Source organism: Malaclemys terrapin, chromosome 12, assembly GCF_027887155.1.
Source record: "Malaclemys terrapin pileata isolate rMalTer1 chromosome 12, rMalTer1.hap1, whole genome shotgun sequence".
Taxonomy (NCBI): Eukaryota; Metazoa; Chordata; order Testudines; family Emydidae; genus Malaclemys; species Malaclemys terrapin.
In genome coordinates this window covers 17,347,498-17,363,667 of record NC_071516.1, presented here as the reverse complement: position 1 = coordinate 17,363,667, position 16,170 = coordinate 17,347,498, and the positions used below count along the sequence as shown (strand labels likewise).

The window sequence follows — 16,170 nt, the reverse complement described above, 5'->3', positions numbered from 1 at the left end:
CTTCTAGAATAGCGCCTATGTAAAAGTAGGGCCCTGCTCAGAAATCGCTTCCAACCTAAATGGCTTAATTTCCAGGTGGTTTCCAGAGCAATGGTCCTTTCAGCAATCCCTGACAGTGAGACTCTACTCACGTGTGCTGGACCTTGGAAGGAGAGGTCAAAAGCAAATCCAGAAGAAGGCTGGGGATGAGGAACAGTTAGACCTCTCCATGGTGAGGTGTTCAACGTCTCCCTGCCAGAAATGCTCCTCCCATATCTTGTCTACACTGGGAACTGAGTTGTATTAGAAAATGTGTTGATTAGCATGCTGTTGAACCCCAGTTAGCCCTGGGTGTAGACAGTCATGTTTAAAAACACTTTAGCTACTTAGAAGCTTGGGATTGAGCACGCACAGCTAACACATTGCTAGACAAACCCTTATCCTCCAGACTACTCCATGTGGACGTGCTGATATTCCAATGAGGCCGACATTCTCTTTTCCAGCAGAAAGCCTAGGTAACTGGGTTCCACGTGAGCTGGGGAAGTTTAACCCAAGCCCTATTGCAGGGGCAGAGCTGCGGTACAGCCCCATCTGGCCACTACTCCTGCCACACCATGGAGTGTTATGTGGATCTGGAGGCCCTTTTGCTGTCCTGCACCATCACCACCTTCCACACCAGACTATGCAGGGCCAATGCAGACTTCTCCAAGTGTCACACAAAGGAAACACAATGGCCAATTTATCTGGTCCCATTCTTGCAATGCAAGGAAGGCCTCAGACGACCTCAGGCGCCTTCGTATCTCCTGGGAAAGAGGGGCAGGTTCCTGGGGTACTAAGGGTCTTAACCATTCAGGACTTTATTGGTTAAAGCCAGCATTTTAAATTGCACCTGGAAATGAACTGGAAGCAGATCAGGGAGTACAGGCCAGCTGCATTTGGAACTGGCCAAAGTGTCTGTGGTGCATGCAAATGTCATATTATATGATTTGATTACATGTGCAATTGCATGAACTGTATCTACAAATTAGGTGTATAATTGCATGCCTAACATGCTTGAATATGTGGCCTATGTCTATGTGGATGGTAGGGGGACCAGATATCCTGATTTTATAGGGACAGTCCCGATTTTTGAGTCTTTTATTTATATAGGCTCCAATTACCTCTCACCCCCTGTCCCGATTTTTCACATTTGCTGTCTGGTCACCCTAGTGCAGGGGTTCTCAAACTGGGGGTCGGGACCCCTCAGGGGGTCACGAGGTTATTTCCTGGGAGGTCATGAGCTGTCAGCCTCCACCCAAACCCCGCTTTGCTGCCAGCATTTATAATGGTGTTAAATTAAAAACACTTTTTTATATATTTATAAGGGGGGTGGCACTCAGAGGCATGCTATGTGAAAGGGGTCTCCATTACAAACGTTTGAGAACCACTGCCCTAGTGGATGGTTCTTTCTGGCCCACAGGCACTCACCTGCAGTTAGCATGGAGCGGGCAGCTCTCATTAACAGCTGGTCCAATTTATAAAATGCATTGTAGATCTCAGCAGAATGGGCCCGGTCTTTATCTTGGCAAGAAGGATTGTTGTAGTTTTCTTCTTCATTACCATACAGGGTCAGGTATCCAGCTCTGTTTGGAACAAAGAGGGCAAATACAGTTGTATTTAAAATGCAATGAGTGAAACCCTGGCTCCACTGAAGTCAAAGGCAAAACTCCCGTTGAGCTGAACAGGGGCCAGGATTTCGCCCAATGTTTTTAGTATTTTAATCTTAATATAACATAGAATTAAAAGGCTCTGTGCAATGTATAGTGAAACCTTTTTAGATGACATATGCAACAACAGTTACTTCTTAAGACACGGGATAATGGCATAAATAGAGTTTTGATGTTTTATTTTGCATCTGTTTCCCTTTGCTTTCCATGGAAAGATTTGTCCTTAGAAAGTCCAACATTATATAGGATTTGTTGCATCTGATTATGCCTGTTTGCATATTTTTACTAGAGTCTAATCCAGCCCACACTAAAGTCCCCTGGTTTTTATATATTACATCCACACACAAGGTTGTAAAGTCACACACTCAGAAGTTAGGAAACATCAGAATTAAGGTTGCCTCTGCAACCTTAATTTGCACACACACTCTCTTGTGAGTATGCCTTATTATACTGCGTTTAATTACATGATCACATTTATTTTTTCCACAGGCTCCCTGCCTCAGTCAGTGCACAAGACAAGATGGGTGGCTCTCACTTAATGAGCAGCTATTCAACATTTTGTTTTTTCCTCATTGTTCAGTGTGTGGTCCCAGGCCTTATTTGCTGCATACTATTCAACCTCCTGCTCTGGAGGTAGAATTATTAATCTCCTCCTGGGCTTTTCTATGATGCGCATCACTATAGTATCTGAGTCCTCACAAACCTTAATTAACTTATCTTCACCATTGCCCAGTGAGGAGATTATCCCCATTTTATAGACTGGGAGCTGAGGCACAGAGATTATGGTCAAAAGTTTCTACTAATTTTGGGTTCCCAATCTGTGATGACTAGGACCTGATTTTTCAGAGTACTTAGCATCACATAGCACTTTATGTGTTCAAAGCACAGATCAACTGTATGTGCTCAGCTCTTCTGCAAATATAACCCCAGGTATCAAGATGGATCCTCAGAAAGAGAAGAACATATCACTAGTGACCACCTATGAACATCTGGGTTGAAGTGACTTGCCTAGGATTGCACAGGAACTCTTTGGCAGAGGCAGGGATAGAATCCAGTTCTCCAGGACAGCATTCAACTGTCTTAACCATGAGACTGTCCTTTCTCTTCCTGAAATCCCATCTCATTAATTATACACCTTCCAACTTCTGCAGCAAGTGAGGCAGGGGTCCTAGACAACAGCCTGTTCAATGTACAACCCTAATTCATCCCCACACCAGGTCCAACCTATGTACTGAATGAGGGAGGGATCCCATGATAAAAATAGTATGTGATCAAGTAACTAAAGGCAGTATAATAATTCATACGCACAAGGGGGGCGAATTAACATTGCACAGGAAACCTTCATTCTGGTATTTCCTAACTTTTGAATGCTTGACTTTGCAACCTTAATAATATTCTCTTAATGTAGTTATTTTGTGTGTAATCTCCTAGGTTTTTTAAAAAGCAAACAGAAATTCTATCAGGTGGCATTGTGTGTGTGTGTATTCTATTGGAGATAATTATTTGAAACAAATAAATATTTCCCTCCACAGTTTACAATGCGAACATTGCCGTGCTGTAAACTTGTAAGTGCCACTGAAATGTTTAATGCAGCACCAATGCCTTAGCTATGCTTTCTGACAGTGTAGGATGACCAGTACAACGAATGTCCCTACTGCAGGTCAGTTCCATAGATCATTGGATGGATTTTGCATATCCTATGGCACACACAGGGGGTTAATTTAATGTTAGGTTTGCAAAATCAACCCTAATTGAACTGCTTTAAAAAAAAAAAAGTCATGAGCCAAATATGCCTTTTCTATAATGTCTCTTTTCTTGGGGTTTCAGTAAAAAGAAAACGTCACTGTTTCATTTCTCCGTTTGGAGCCCTCTCGGTGTTAATGTTACTGACACTAACTCCTGGAGTAAGATGCTATTAGGAGTAAGGCTGGCAGAAGCAGACCCTGGTTTTGCATTTCTATAGAATTTCCCATGTAAGCCCTGCCATTTGTTTTATATAGGTCAATGAACATCACTTCTGTCAGGCAGGTAAGTGTTCTTATCCCCAATCGACAGATGGGCAAAGTGAAACACAGTTAAGACCAAGATTTCCAAACCTAGCTACCCAAAGGCAGGTAGAGCTGTGGGTACTCAGCACCTCTGAAAATCAAGCCCCATATTTAGGCTCCTAATTCTGGGCCTACAGTGACCTGTCCCAGGTCATGCTGCAAGTCAGAGGCAGAGCTGGAAAAGCAAACTCAAGTTTTCTTGACTTCTAGGCCAGAGTTTTAACTACTAGATGCTTCTTCCCCATCCCTTCATGGGTAAAAAAACCTCTCTCCATTTGCCCCTAAAACAGACTGTTGGAAAGAAGGCGGCGCAAAACCAGGCAGCAGTGACTAAAGTTTTAAAGTATTAGATATGCTCAAAAAAAATCAGTGTTCATAGTGATAAAATAACGATACCTGCACTTTTATAGCACGTTCCAGACCTGATTCTGTTCTTGCTGTACACCAGTGCCTCCTCACTGGTTCCAGTGCCATTGCTCCTTATTGACACCAGTGTGAGACAGGGCCGCCCCGGGGGGGTCGGGGGGGGAGGGAGGCAAGTGGGGCAATTTGCCCCAGGCCCCTGGCCCCGAAGGGGCCCCCACGAGAATATAGTATTCTATAATATTGCAACTTTTTTTTATGGAAGGGGCCCCCAAAATTGCTTTGCCCCCAGGCTCCCGAATCCTCTGGGCAGCCCTGGTGTGAGAGCCACAGCAGGCCCTGCATCTTTAAAACCTGGTGCAAACATCCATTCTTTTTTAAACAAGTCACAATTGTTAAAAAATGGAGTAGAGCTGACTGTGATGTCATTCCCCTTCCAATCCCAAGGGACGAAAGCTTTATAGTGCAGCACTTACCTAAGCATCATACTGTAAGAGAGATGAAACAAGCCTTCGTCTGTCCACTGCCGGCTCAAATTGCTTGGGTCAGAAAGCAGAAGGGTCTGAAGGTTGAAGAACATCGCTTTGGTGAGGGATGGAAGGTTCTTGTTTTGCAGAGCCCTACAGAAGCAGAAGTTACTTTGTGAAACACCTTCATATATAAGTCTTACTGTTCTATAATCAGTGTTTAGCTAGGGACAAGTCTCACCTATTTATAATCACACACATCCCTGGGTATCTGAACCTAGTCACTTGCACAGCCCAAGCACCTGTGTTCTGTGCAAAGGGGAAAGTGCTGGACAGAATTCTCCATGCTGCACTAGGGCACCGTAAAGTGGCCTGATCTGGATTCTGTTGTTGCCCATTATGGAGAGTGAAACCAGCTGCACAGTTCTAAGATACATTGGATGTTCCCCAACATTTGGGGGTGAGGCTGAAGGTTGGACTTGGATTTTTGCTTTGGGCCCATGTTCTGGGATAGAAGCCACTGAAAGGGAATAAGTGATGAACATGGAGATGCCATCTACACAGATTTATTTTAAGTGCCTTAACTGTTTTGTACTCCTGTGTGGAAAAGTGGCTGTTATAGACATAACAAAAGAAAGGCAAGTTTGCTATGACATCTAGCAGGGATTTGCCTCTACTGGTAGCCACTGGTCAGATGAGAGGTTTGATTGCAACAGTACAACGTTTTTCCATGGAGGCTACTGGATTTCTTATGCTGTACTTCCAATGAACTGGAACTTGGGCATTGCATGATGCTAGTACACGTCGCGTGGTTCTTAAAATGAGCAGCTATTCTGTGACGTCATTAACCACAATGGAGCCACTGCTCTTTTCCTGCTACTCAAATGGTTTCCAAGGGACCAATTATGGGCCATTCTCCTTAGCTTACTGTCAGCCTGGGACTTCCCACGTAGGACTCTCAGGGGGGCTTGCACAGCACTGCAGCAGCAATCCTTTCCGGGGAAGAAGCTGTGCTCGTTCACACTGGCTGATTCAGAACACTACGCTGCTCAGACCAATTTACCTGAGGCGCACTGACAAATGAACCTGCCAACCTTCCAATCTCGGGGTGACCACCAGAGCGCTAACCTAGTGTAACATAATGTTAATATTCCCACAAGAGCACAATAAAGAAAGTCCATACCATAAAAGATCAGTGCCCTCAGCCAATGTGCAAATGCAATATTGCAGAATATATCATCTGAAACCAGCCTGGTTTTATCCAAACCCCATTTCCTTGTAAATTGCATTAGCACAATAAGGTCAAGCCACTCCCTCCTAGCAATTGAGACTCCAGCAATTTTTGAACCTATAGACTGGAGGGCGATGTCTGACTGAGGGTCACACATCTGAACGATTCACATCAACATCTCCCAGGCCTTAAAACTTCCATTGGCAAATAAATAATCTGAAGGGAGGAGTGCACCTAAAGCTATTTTCAGCCATTCATGTCTCGGTGTGATGTATTTATTGGTGAAGCACAGATGTTCCCAGAAGGTCAGACCACAGACTGTCTTATTTTTATGCCATTCGAGTATAAACAGGATGGTTCATTGCTTTCAGTCACGCTGCCAGTGCTCCATCAGATGTACACTCTCCCGCGGGCTTTGTTTACCACTGTAAACTATGTGGTCGGCGTATTTATCTCCAGCCAGGTTGCTTCCCCCGCTTTTATTTAAAGGGTTTAAACATGTCTCGCTGATATCACACAGCAAGAAGTCATTAAATCTCTCTAATATCTTAAAATATTGGATGTAAATATTGATCCCAGGGAGAGTAAAATAATGACAGCCCCAGGGCTCTGCTGCTTATTATCGTCTCCTGCCGAGTAACTGTAATTGCTTCAGGATGATTTTTACTGGTTTCAGAGCTGGGAACGCATTTGCTGGTGTACAAGTGTTGTGACGTCCAGACAATGTGAGACAGGCATGGCTAATTCGTAAGGTCTAAATCCTGCCCTAACTGGCAGGAGAGACCAGAAACTTTTCCTGATGTTGGCTCTACCACGTGAAGCTTGATATCCAGGGCAGAACACCATGGGGAGGGTTGGGGGCACTGCATTGTGGAGCCCACTTTGCTGCTACTCTGAGCAGCATTAAAGTGCAGCCCATCTGCTGCTGGCTAGCGCTTCCAGCTGACCGATGCACTCCCACTAGTCCCCATCAGCGCACGCATATCTGCTGGCCATTGTGCCGAGAGCTCTCTTTAGTGCTATGAAGAGAAAGACCCTGTGCTGTTGCTTGTGCAAGAGACATGCTGGAACTCCCTATGTCCTCTCCTTCCACACACACATCGTGCATCGCCGTGCCCTGTGCAGCCGGAGTCAGCACTGAGGGTCAACATGACATTTGCTGCCTGGCTGAAAAGCAAGACTGATATACAAGCGAGGTTTGTTCCCAGACATAATCTGCATGATCTTAGCCAAGTTATCTATATTCCCCGCCATGGTGTTAATTCTTCCTTATAAACTAATCCCTCTAGCCAGGCCCCTTATAACCTTTCTTGCTTTTCTTGAGCTCCCCTTCAGTTAATCCACATGATTCACATACTGATGTTAGCCAATACATATTTGTTGGTGTAGTACATACCACATTCATAGGTATTATGTGCAAGGTATTAATATAATATATGTTTTATATACACACACACATATATATATGATTGTTGGGAAGTTATGGTAACTGAATGTACTACGCTCTTCCCACAATTCTGTTCACCCATGTCAAGCATCTCGCAGCACTTTGCAAAGCTGACATTAGCTTTGGCATTAGAAAATAGCAAACTTTTCACAGCAAAGATGCACGAATACTTTGTACCAAGTACAGCTAGGGAGTACTTGCATGGTTCATCAACGCTTGGAATGTAGTATTCAAAATGAGATATGAGAAAGTATAGCCAGGTATATTAGAATTGGAAAAGGTTCAGAAAAGGGCAACAAAAATGATTCGGGGTATAGAACAGCTGCCATATGAGGAGAGATTAATAAGACTGGTACTTTTCAGCTTGGAAAAGAGACGACTAAGGGGGGATATGATAGAGGTCTATAAAATCATGACTGGTGTGGTGAAAGTAAATAAGGAAGTATTATTTACTCCTTCTCATAACTCAAGGACTAGGGGTCACCAAATGAAATTAATAGGCAGTATGTTTAAAACAAACAAAAGGAAGTATTTTTTCACATAACACACAGTCAACCTGTGGAACTCCTTGCCAGAGGATGTTGTGAAGGCCAAAACTATAACAGGGTTCAAAAAAGAACTAGATAAGTTCATGGGGGATAGGTCCATCAATGGCTATTAGCCAGGATGGACAGGGATGATGTCCCTAGCCTCTGTTTGCCAGAAGCTGGGAATGGGCGACGGGGGGTGGATCACTTGATTACCTGTTCTGTTGATTCCCTCTGAAGCAGCTGGCAGTGGCTACTGTCAAAAGACAGGATACTGGGCTACATGGACCATTGGTCTGACCCAGTATGGCTGTTCTTATGTTCAGGTACCAAGGACAAAGCTGGCACAAACTAATGGGTTAAACTTAAAATTGACATATAGGAGGCTTTTAGCTTGGAAACAACCATAATATAAACACAATCAAGTTTGAAGATGTATCTGTGAAGCACACCTTTTGTGCAAGGTGAACACACTGAAAGAATTTGCTTCCCAGAAGGAGGGGAATTTATATCTCCTTTTTGCATTGTACTGCTGTGTCTTTAGACAGCGAATTTGGCTACGTTTGGTAATTTGGTCTCCTGAACATTGTTAAGAATGGACAGGGCCAGTGCAAGGAAGTTTTGCGCCCTAGGCGAAACTTCCACCTTGCCCCAAGCCCTCACCCAGCTAACCCCGCCCCCCCGCGACAGCCACCCCCCCCCCACCCAGGGAGCCTACCGTCCCCCCCCCCCCCCTGCAGCAGCTACCCCACCCCTGCAGCTAACCCCACCTGGGGAGCCCTCCTCCACGGCAGCTAACCCCACCCACCGCCAATCCCACCTGGGGAGCCTCCCCATCCCCCCCCCCGCAGCAGCTAACCCCGCTCGGGGAGCCCGCCCCAGCTCACCTCCACTCCACCTCCTCCGCTGAGCACGCCGGCTCCGCTCTAATTCTCTTCCCCTCCCAGGCTTGCGGCACTGATTGGAGAGATTTAGAGCGGGGGCTGTGTGCTCAGCGGAGGAGGCAGAGTGGAGGTAATCTGGGGCGGGGAGCGGTTCCCCTGTGTGCTCCCCCCTCGTTACTGCGGGTGGCCCTCCCCGCCCCAGCTCATCTCCACTCCATCTCCTCACCTGAGCAGGCTTTTAGGCGCCCTCAACCACTAGGCGCCCTAGGTGGTCACCTAGTTTACCTAGTGGTTGCACCGGCCCTGAGAATGGACCACAAGTGTAGTCAAACAATTGGCTCTACCTTTTAGTCAATCCTGAGGTGCCCTGCCCTGAACCCAGTACATCAGGCATTGCTTCTCTAGAGCCGTACATAGAGGGATTATCATCCCCTGCTCTGCATGTGCAACCCCAAGCCACATTAGCCTTTTTTTGCTGCCACACCATGTTACATTTTAAACCCACCAGGTCTATTATTGGCTATTTCTTTTTAAAGTTAACAACGATAGATTAAGATCTATCCATTTTCCTAGTGCACCCATCTCTAGTATTTAGAAGCCAGGCATCTAGGACAGTTAGCCCATTGTCATTTCATCCTTACTGAGTGACTCGCTGGGAAAATCTAGATAGACCTCAGGTCTTATCCCCTTCCATTTTGCTTTGTATTTATGCTGTAGTTAATATCCCTGTCCTGGATACCAGGAACGTCACCTCCTGGATACCAGGAACTGCCTGGCTCTCTCACTGGAAAATAATATCCCAAAACAAACTGGAGACATTGACACAAATTTTCTTTTGTATCATACTCACGATCTCAGCATGACCTTTTCCTCATTGGGGTCATAGTCAGGCAGTTTGACATCAAACATTCGATCCATTAAAAGGCGTGCATATTTGCTGAAATCTAGTTGACTACTTGACTCCCAAAGCACCGAATCATACGAGTGAGGGTCCAACAAGATGGTGATAAATTTCCCAGCAACCTGGATCTAAAGAAGGAAAACAATCCACAATACAAAATGAATGGGTCTATTAACTTAATGAACACAATAATACATTAAAAATGTGAAATATTACCAAACAGTGGGACGAACTCTGCAGTAATAAGTCCTATAACTCAGACACAGTTCTTTTCCTTCGTTATTCCCAGCTGAGCACCTATCCTCAGCTGGTACAAAGTAGTGCAGGGCCTTTGACCTCAATGGAGGCTGAGGTGCAATAATCTGCAAATCATTCCAAAATGTTATTTTGGCTGCATATTTGATGGTCTGAAAAACTCCCATGCTCCCACGGAAACACAGAAACTCACTGGTCAAGATGGTAACATACCTGGGCACTGTTACACATCTGGGCTCAGGATTCTTAGGACCTAAAATGTTATGACTCTGAACATCACCTGTAGTTATACAAGTTAAGGGACCCAACTTGCACTCCTCACTCAGGCAAAACTCCCACTGACTTTAACGGTGCTAAGGTCATTTCCCCTCACCCCTCAACACCGTACAACATTATAAGGGCACCCGCCTCCCTCTGAAGCATCAAGTTTTGGTCCCTACAGGTGGCAAAATGGACTGAAGACACCAATATGTAGTCTAATCCAGGTATGGGAAAAAATCTGTCGTTATGAAAAACAAAGCTGCTCTGTGGCACGTCTGAAAGGTGATGTTAACACCTTCTAAAATAAAGCCACTCGTGCACTGGTTAGTTTAAAAGCAGCTCTGGGCTGACTTACTGTCAGTGGGGGAAGGAAGAGGCAGAGTGGCCAGGAGAGAAGAGGAAAGGTTTGTTGATATCTATGCTTAGCTGTGGCATACAATCAAAGCTGTTTCCACAAAGCTTTCTGGGCTACTTGTGGTTGAACAGCTGAACTGTGCACTCCGCAGGAGTTCAACCCAGGCAATTCACAACTGGCACCTACTGTGAAAATATCGCCATGTTTTTGCTTCATTTTAGACAGGAAGCTGGCTGCATCTTTTCCAAATTCCACAGCATGTCCCAGCCAAGGAACAAAACCTCTGTCAAGTGGAGGTTCACTCGGTAGCCTGGAAAAAATATTAGTAAAAGCTCTTAAAGTCTGTGGAAGGATTGCCCTACAGTTGCTTAATAACCATTGGCACTTAAACGCCTGCATTCCAGCATGCTATGGGTGTGTCAGTGTGAAACGACATTACCATCTGCACCTTGCTTTGTTTCATAGATCAACCATGCTTTATAACATCACATGAACAGAATTATATGGCCAAACTGCATTTGGGTTACCCCAGTCTGAATCTTTTACAGTCTCCAGGATTCCACAGGCATAGCCCAAAAAAGGATTTGTAATTACTATCCTGAGTCATAAAGGAGCAAAGACTAATTAGCAGTTCAAAGGAAGTGTTTGTGGGTTGTTGGGTTGTTTTTTTTATTCAGTGAAAGTGTCTCAGATTTATGCTGGCTAAACAGTATAATAGTGTACATAAGCATTAGTGACAAAAAGATATTAATTTGGGGGTTTATTCTCTTTCTAATACAGCTAATATAAAGGCAGAAATTAAATGGAAATACCTAAATGCATTAAAATAATCCTATGGGTCTTGCAAACTGACAAAAGACTGACATTTTAGGATTAAAAGCTGTCATGCTATTGCATCTGTAACTCACCATATTAAGGCTAGGTATGTCAATAACATATATACGAAAAAGGATATGTCTACACAGCAAAGAAAAACCCACGGCAGGCCCATGCCAACCAACTTGAGCTCACAGGGCTTGGGCTACAGGGCTATTTCATTGCAGTGTAGACTTCTGGGCCTGGGTTCTAAGACCTCAGCCTGAATCAGCTGCCATGGGCGAGCTGCAGGTTTTTGTCTACACAGCAAAGGGTAAGCATGTTAAGGACAAGACAGAGATATACCGGGGCAAATGTTACATCCTTTCCCCTTACTTCTGCAGTTTTTGTTTTTAGATAGTAAGTGCTTTAAACCAGGAATCTGCCATACGCTGTTCTAAGAGAGACAAGATGGGCGAGGTAATATTTTGTACTGGACCAACTTCTGTTGGTGGAAGTGGAAGCATTCAAGCTACACAGAGCTCTTCTTCAGGTCTACAGCACTGCTACAACAACACTGCAAACATGCTCTGTTCTGTAGACTCGAGCACATTTTTGGGTGTTGTAAAAATAATAAATCGTAATTCTACAGCAACACGTATAGAGTACATTCTCAATCCTATGCAATACCAAGGCACAATGGGATGCAATAAACTGAGCACTGTCAACCTTGAAAGATCCCTACAATAGTGGAAAAACAATCCACAATTCCAAAGTGAGGACTGCAATGCTGTTAAAATATCTGGGCATTCAGATTGCTCCATTGTCACAAACTCACTTGAGGTGTCATTGCTCTGAGTAAATGAAAATTGGCAGGTTTCAGAGTAGCAGCCGTGTTAGTCTGTATCCGCAAAAAGAACAGGAGTATTTGTGGCATCTTAGAGACTAACAAATTGATTTGAGCGTAAGCTTTCATGGGCTACAGCCCACTTCATCAGATGCATAGAATGGAACATATAGTAAGAATATATATATATACACATACAGAACATGAAAAGGTGGGAGTAGCCATACCAATTCTAAGAGGCTAATTAATTAAGATGAGTTATAATCAGCAGGAGAAAAAAAAAACTTTTGTAGTGATAATCAAGATGGCCCATTTCAGACAGTTGACGAGAGGTGTGAGCTTTTGGGAAGAAAATAGGAATCTTGTCCTTTTCATTCCCCTGCCAGCTCAAAGGGAACAGTGACGGCACAAATTGCCCATCTGTTCCCTGAGCAAGGCAAATCCAATACTGTACCCTCACTTGTTGTTGGGTCACCCACTCGAGGAGCTGGGATTTGAACACTGTTACAGCCTTCATTTTGAAGGGTCGGGATCACGTTCCGATTTCATTATCACTGGTGTAAAAAAGTGAAGTCAATGGAATTACTCCAGATTCACACCACCAGTATCACCAAGAGCACAGGCTGGCCCAATGACAGTGAAATAACTATCCAGGAACATTTTCAAAATGCCCAGTATTCGTTACGAGGCAAAGTGGTGTAAAGAAGGGGCTGTGTGGAGCCAAACGAACTTGAGATTGGGGTCTTTAGGAATTCAAACCACGCTCTGGGATCTTGCAGAGTGAGAGGATTTTACACAAACCCCATTAAACAGGGAATCTGCGCTGATTTCGACCGATTACTGCGGTGTCCATCCTAATCAGCGGATTCAAATTGCCAATCGGTGGTGCCCTGGCTCAATAACTGGCAGTGGGTGAATCTCACAGAGCTCAAGGTTTTGCAAACTTGAATTAATTCATAGCTCTGTCGAATGAGTTTGAGTTTGCAAACGTTTTTTTCCGGTCATTTAAACCCATGGGTCATACTCCTCCCCCGAGAATAATTCAGACTTGTTTTTAAAATGTGTTTTTCCTATCTAGAGGGAATCCTGTGCAACCTATTAAGGACTAAATAACATTCCATAAAAGGGAGGCTCGCCCACGCTCATGCCCTATACATAGGGTGACCAGATGTCCTGATTTTATAGGGACAGTTCCAATTTGGGGGGCTTTTTCTTATCTAGGCACCTATTACCCCCCCACCCCCTGTCCTGATTTTTTATACTTGCTATCTGGTCACCCTACCTATACATGTTATATGGACTGCCTTTAAGTTGTCAGTCGCTATTTTCCTTTCTCCCCTTCCCCTATGTTCACAGTTTCTCTGTATTCACATTTCCCTTCATCCATATTTTTTTCCACAAGATTCATTCCCGCTCCTCTTTTCACAGTGACCCTAAGCAGAACCCGCTGGTTCCAGGCTAGAGATTTACATAAGTAGGGATTGCAGCGCCAGGGCCTGAATTTATCGAGCGAGGAGGTGGCAGCATTTGGTATATAAGAGAAATAATTCCCCCCACCCCCATGCTGTATCCTGCAACTCCTCAGTGACTGGGGTTCTGGCCTATGATGGTTCAGTGGGGTTTGGAGAAGAGACCTGAGAACACCGTTCCCTCTTGTTAACCATCCCAGCTAAAGGAGGGCAGGGCAGCAGCCCGATGGAGGAAGGGGCTCCCCCCCGACACCCATGCACGTGCAGCCACCCCACTCCCGGGACCACCTGCAGCTGCGGATGCTCAGCGATGGGCAGGATCAGAGGCGGCAAGGCAGGATCTCTGTTTACCTAGGTCCACACTGAGCCCGCCACCGTGGTCTCGGAGCCTGAGGTTGCTCCGCCGGGACGCCGATCACTGGAGCCGGGCGCTGGTTGGGGGACCCTCCCCCCGCACCCGCAGGCTCCCCGGGCTGCCCTGTCTCCGGGCACAGGTGCAGGCGGGTCACTCACCGCGTCCGCCGGGAGCGCAGCGCCAGCAGCAGCAGCAGCGTCGTCCCCAGCAAGGCGGCGGCCAGAGCCCAGCACATGGCGCGGCTGATCGCCGGGACCCCGCCGGAGGAGCCGAGTGGAGCTGCTGCTTCGGTCCCCGCCACCCTGATCTGTCCGGCCGGCCGAGCCCCTCACTCTGGGCTGCCTTGGTCTCCTCCCCTTCCGTCCCTCCTGGCCGGGACGGACCAGCCCCGCTGGACCCGTGGGAGGCTGCCCCCCTGCCGGCTACGTGCTGGCTCCAGCCCGGAGTGCGGGGGCAGAGCCCCCCGTCCCCACCGCTGGGGGAAGCTCTCCAGCCCGGTTCTCCCCGCTGCCATGGGGTTTCAGGTTGCTGAAACCAGACATCTAGACTCTGGTCCCCGGATCTCCATGCCTCACTGGGAGCCCTAGAGAAACGGAAGGGCAAACTCAGCACCTTCTAGCCCTTCCCCTCCACCCCCCACGCCAGTTTCAGTTGGCACCCCCCGCCCCAACCGCCAAACTAGACTGTGCAAAACCAGGACGAGCGCCCCCAAAATAGCGCCCCAGACACGGATCCCTGTGTAGAGGGAAAGCCCAGCAAATCCCTGTTGGAAAGAGCGCCCCCAAACCCCGATTTCCACTGTATTTTCTGTGCTCATCTCCTTCCCCACACGCTTCCCGATAGCGCCAAAACACTAACTAGCCTCTTGTTCGGAGAGCATCCTACAGCCCAATAGCACTAGATAAATAACAGGCAACGACGGTCTCTGTTTATTCAGAAGCCTTTCCGTGATACTCATCACTGTAGACTCAAGCGGTTTTCCTTGCCCCTCCGAAGGGAAATTCCAAGCAAGCAAACAGTGCGGCAGAGAAGAAGTGTGCCCATTGCTTCATCATTTACCTTGGTGGGATTCTGGGCACTTTATCCAACTGTTTTTGCAAAACTCTTTTAAATTAGAGCCTAGTTATGCCGATTTTATTAATCATTTGAAGTATTTTATTACTTTTTTATAGCACCCACAAGTGTATGATGCACTTTACAAAAGACACTGAAAAGATTGACGGGGCTTCACATCTAATGAATGGCTATGACTGAGACATCATATAACCACGGCCCTGTGACTGCCACAGCAAGATGGAGCTTGCTTAAAAGACCTGTGGTTACTCTGGCACACTGGCTATTCTAGAGCAACTTCAGGATTATGCATATCAGTTCTGGATATGCATATGTCTTGATGGTTCAAAACAATTTATATTATGTACAATACCATGAACACACCCATTTTTATAAGCAATTCTGCAAATGTGTCCATTATTATTTCTTATTAGTGTTTGGAGGCACCTCGGAGCCCATTCATAGATCAGAGCCCCTTTACGCAAATACATAACAAAGAGACAGGCCCTGCCCCAAAGAACTTGTCTCGGTAATCTGCAGGCAGTGTCCTTTTAAACAGCTCTCTAAGGTGCCATTATGTAAATAATTATTATTACTAATACATACACAAGAACGTGCCCTTAGGACCCAATACAACGACCATTCATCTCATGCCAAGGTACTGACCCTGCAGTAGTTACTGAAGCAAAATTTTCATGGCAATCAGGAAGGGCGTAAGGACAGCAGGCTGGGTCCCCAAATGCCTGGTAGCTTGAATCAAGGACAAACTGGAAGTTACTGCAGCAGACTCTCAGTTGCTTGCTGAACTGTTAATGACCTCGTGAACACTGTTTGGGTTGGAGAACAGACCATTGATAACAAGACAGAAACTTTCTCTAAAACTAGGTTGTTGGGTTTTTTTAAAGTCTTGTGACAAAGTTCCTCCTCTGCCTTGGTGGGTCCTGCACTTATTGCCGGATTTGCTCGCCTCAGAGATTCATGGCAGCCCACAGTTTGGCCACTTTTGCTAGTGGCCCAAACTTGCCATTCACTCAGCTAACCCCATCACTGGCCAGCATGGGAAAAGGGAGGAGAACAATTCCCACAGTCTCTGCTGACCCACCTTGTGGGTCAGGGGACAGGCAAGAGACCTTCCACTCTGGTGGGACCCACAGTCCAGGTCAACTCCTTTTGTATCAAATAGGGAGTTGGGGGGATGGGAGAAACCTGGGCCTGCCCACTACTCCA

The 16,170-nt window shown here is 46.0% G+C and overlaps 1 protein-coding gene across 1 annotated transcript in view; it reads right to left on the bottom strand.

The window, feature by feature from the left end:
* The window catches only part of PTGIS (prostaglandin I2 synthase), a 32,026-nt gene extending 17,730 nt beyond the window's left edge, over positions 1–14,296 (bottom strand). Inside the window, exons 1-5 of the mRNA XM_054045922.1 lie at positions 14,049–14,296; positions 10,611–10,734; positions 9,503–9,681; positions 4,573–4,716; positions 1,447–1,601 (exon numbers count right to left, since the gene is read on the bottom strand). Coding sequence (XP_053901897.1) covers positions 1,447–1,601; positions 4,573–4,716; positions 9,503–9,681; positions 10,611–10,734; positions 14,049–14,125 — 679 coding nt within the window. The 5' untranslated portion in view covers positions 14,126–14,296. The remainder of the gene's footprint in view (positions 1–1,446; positions 1,602–4,572; positions 4,717–9,502; positions 9,682–10,610; positions 10,735–14,048) is intronic.
* Positions 14,297–16,170: the final 1,874 nt, after the last annotated feature.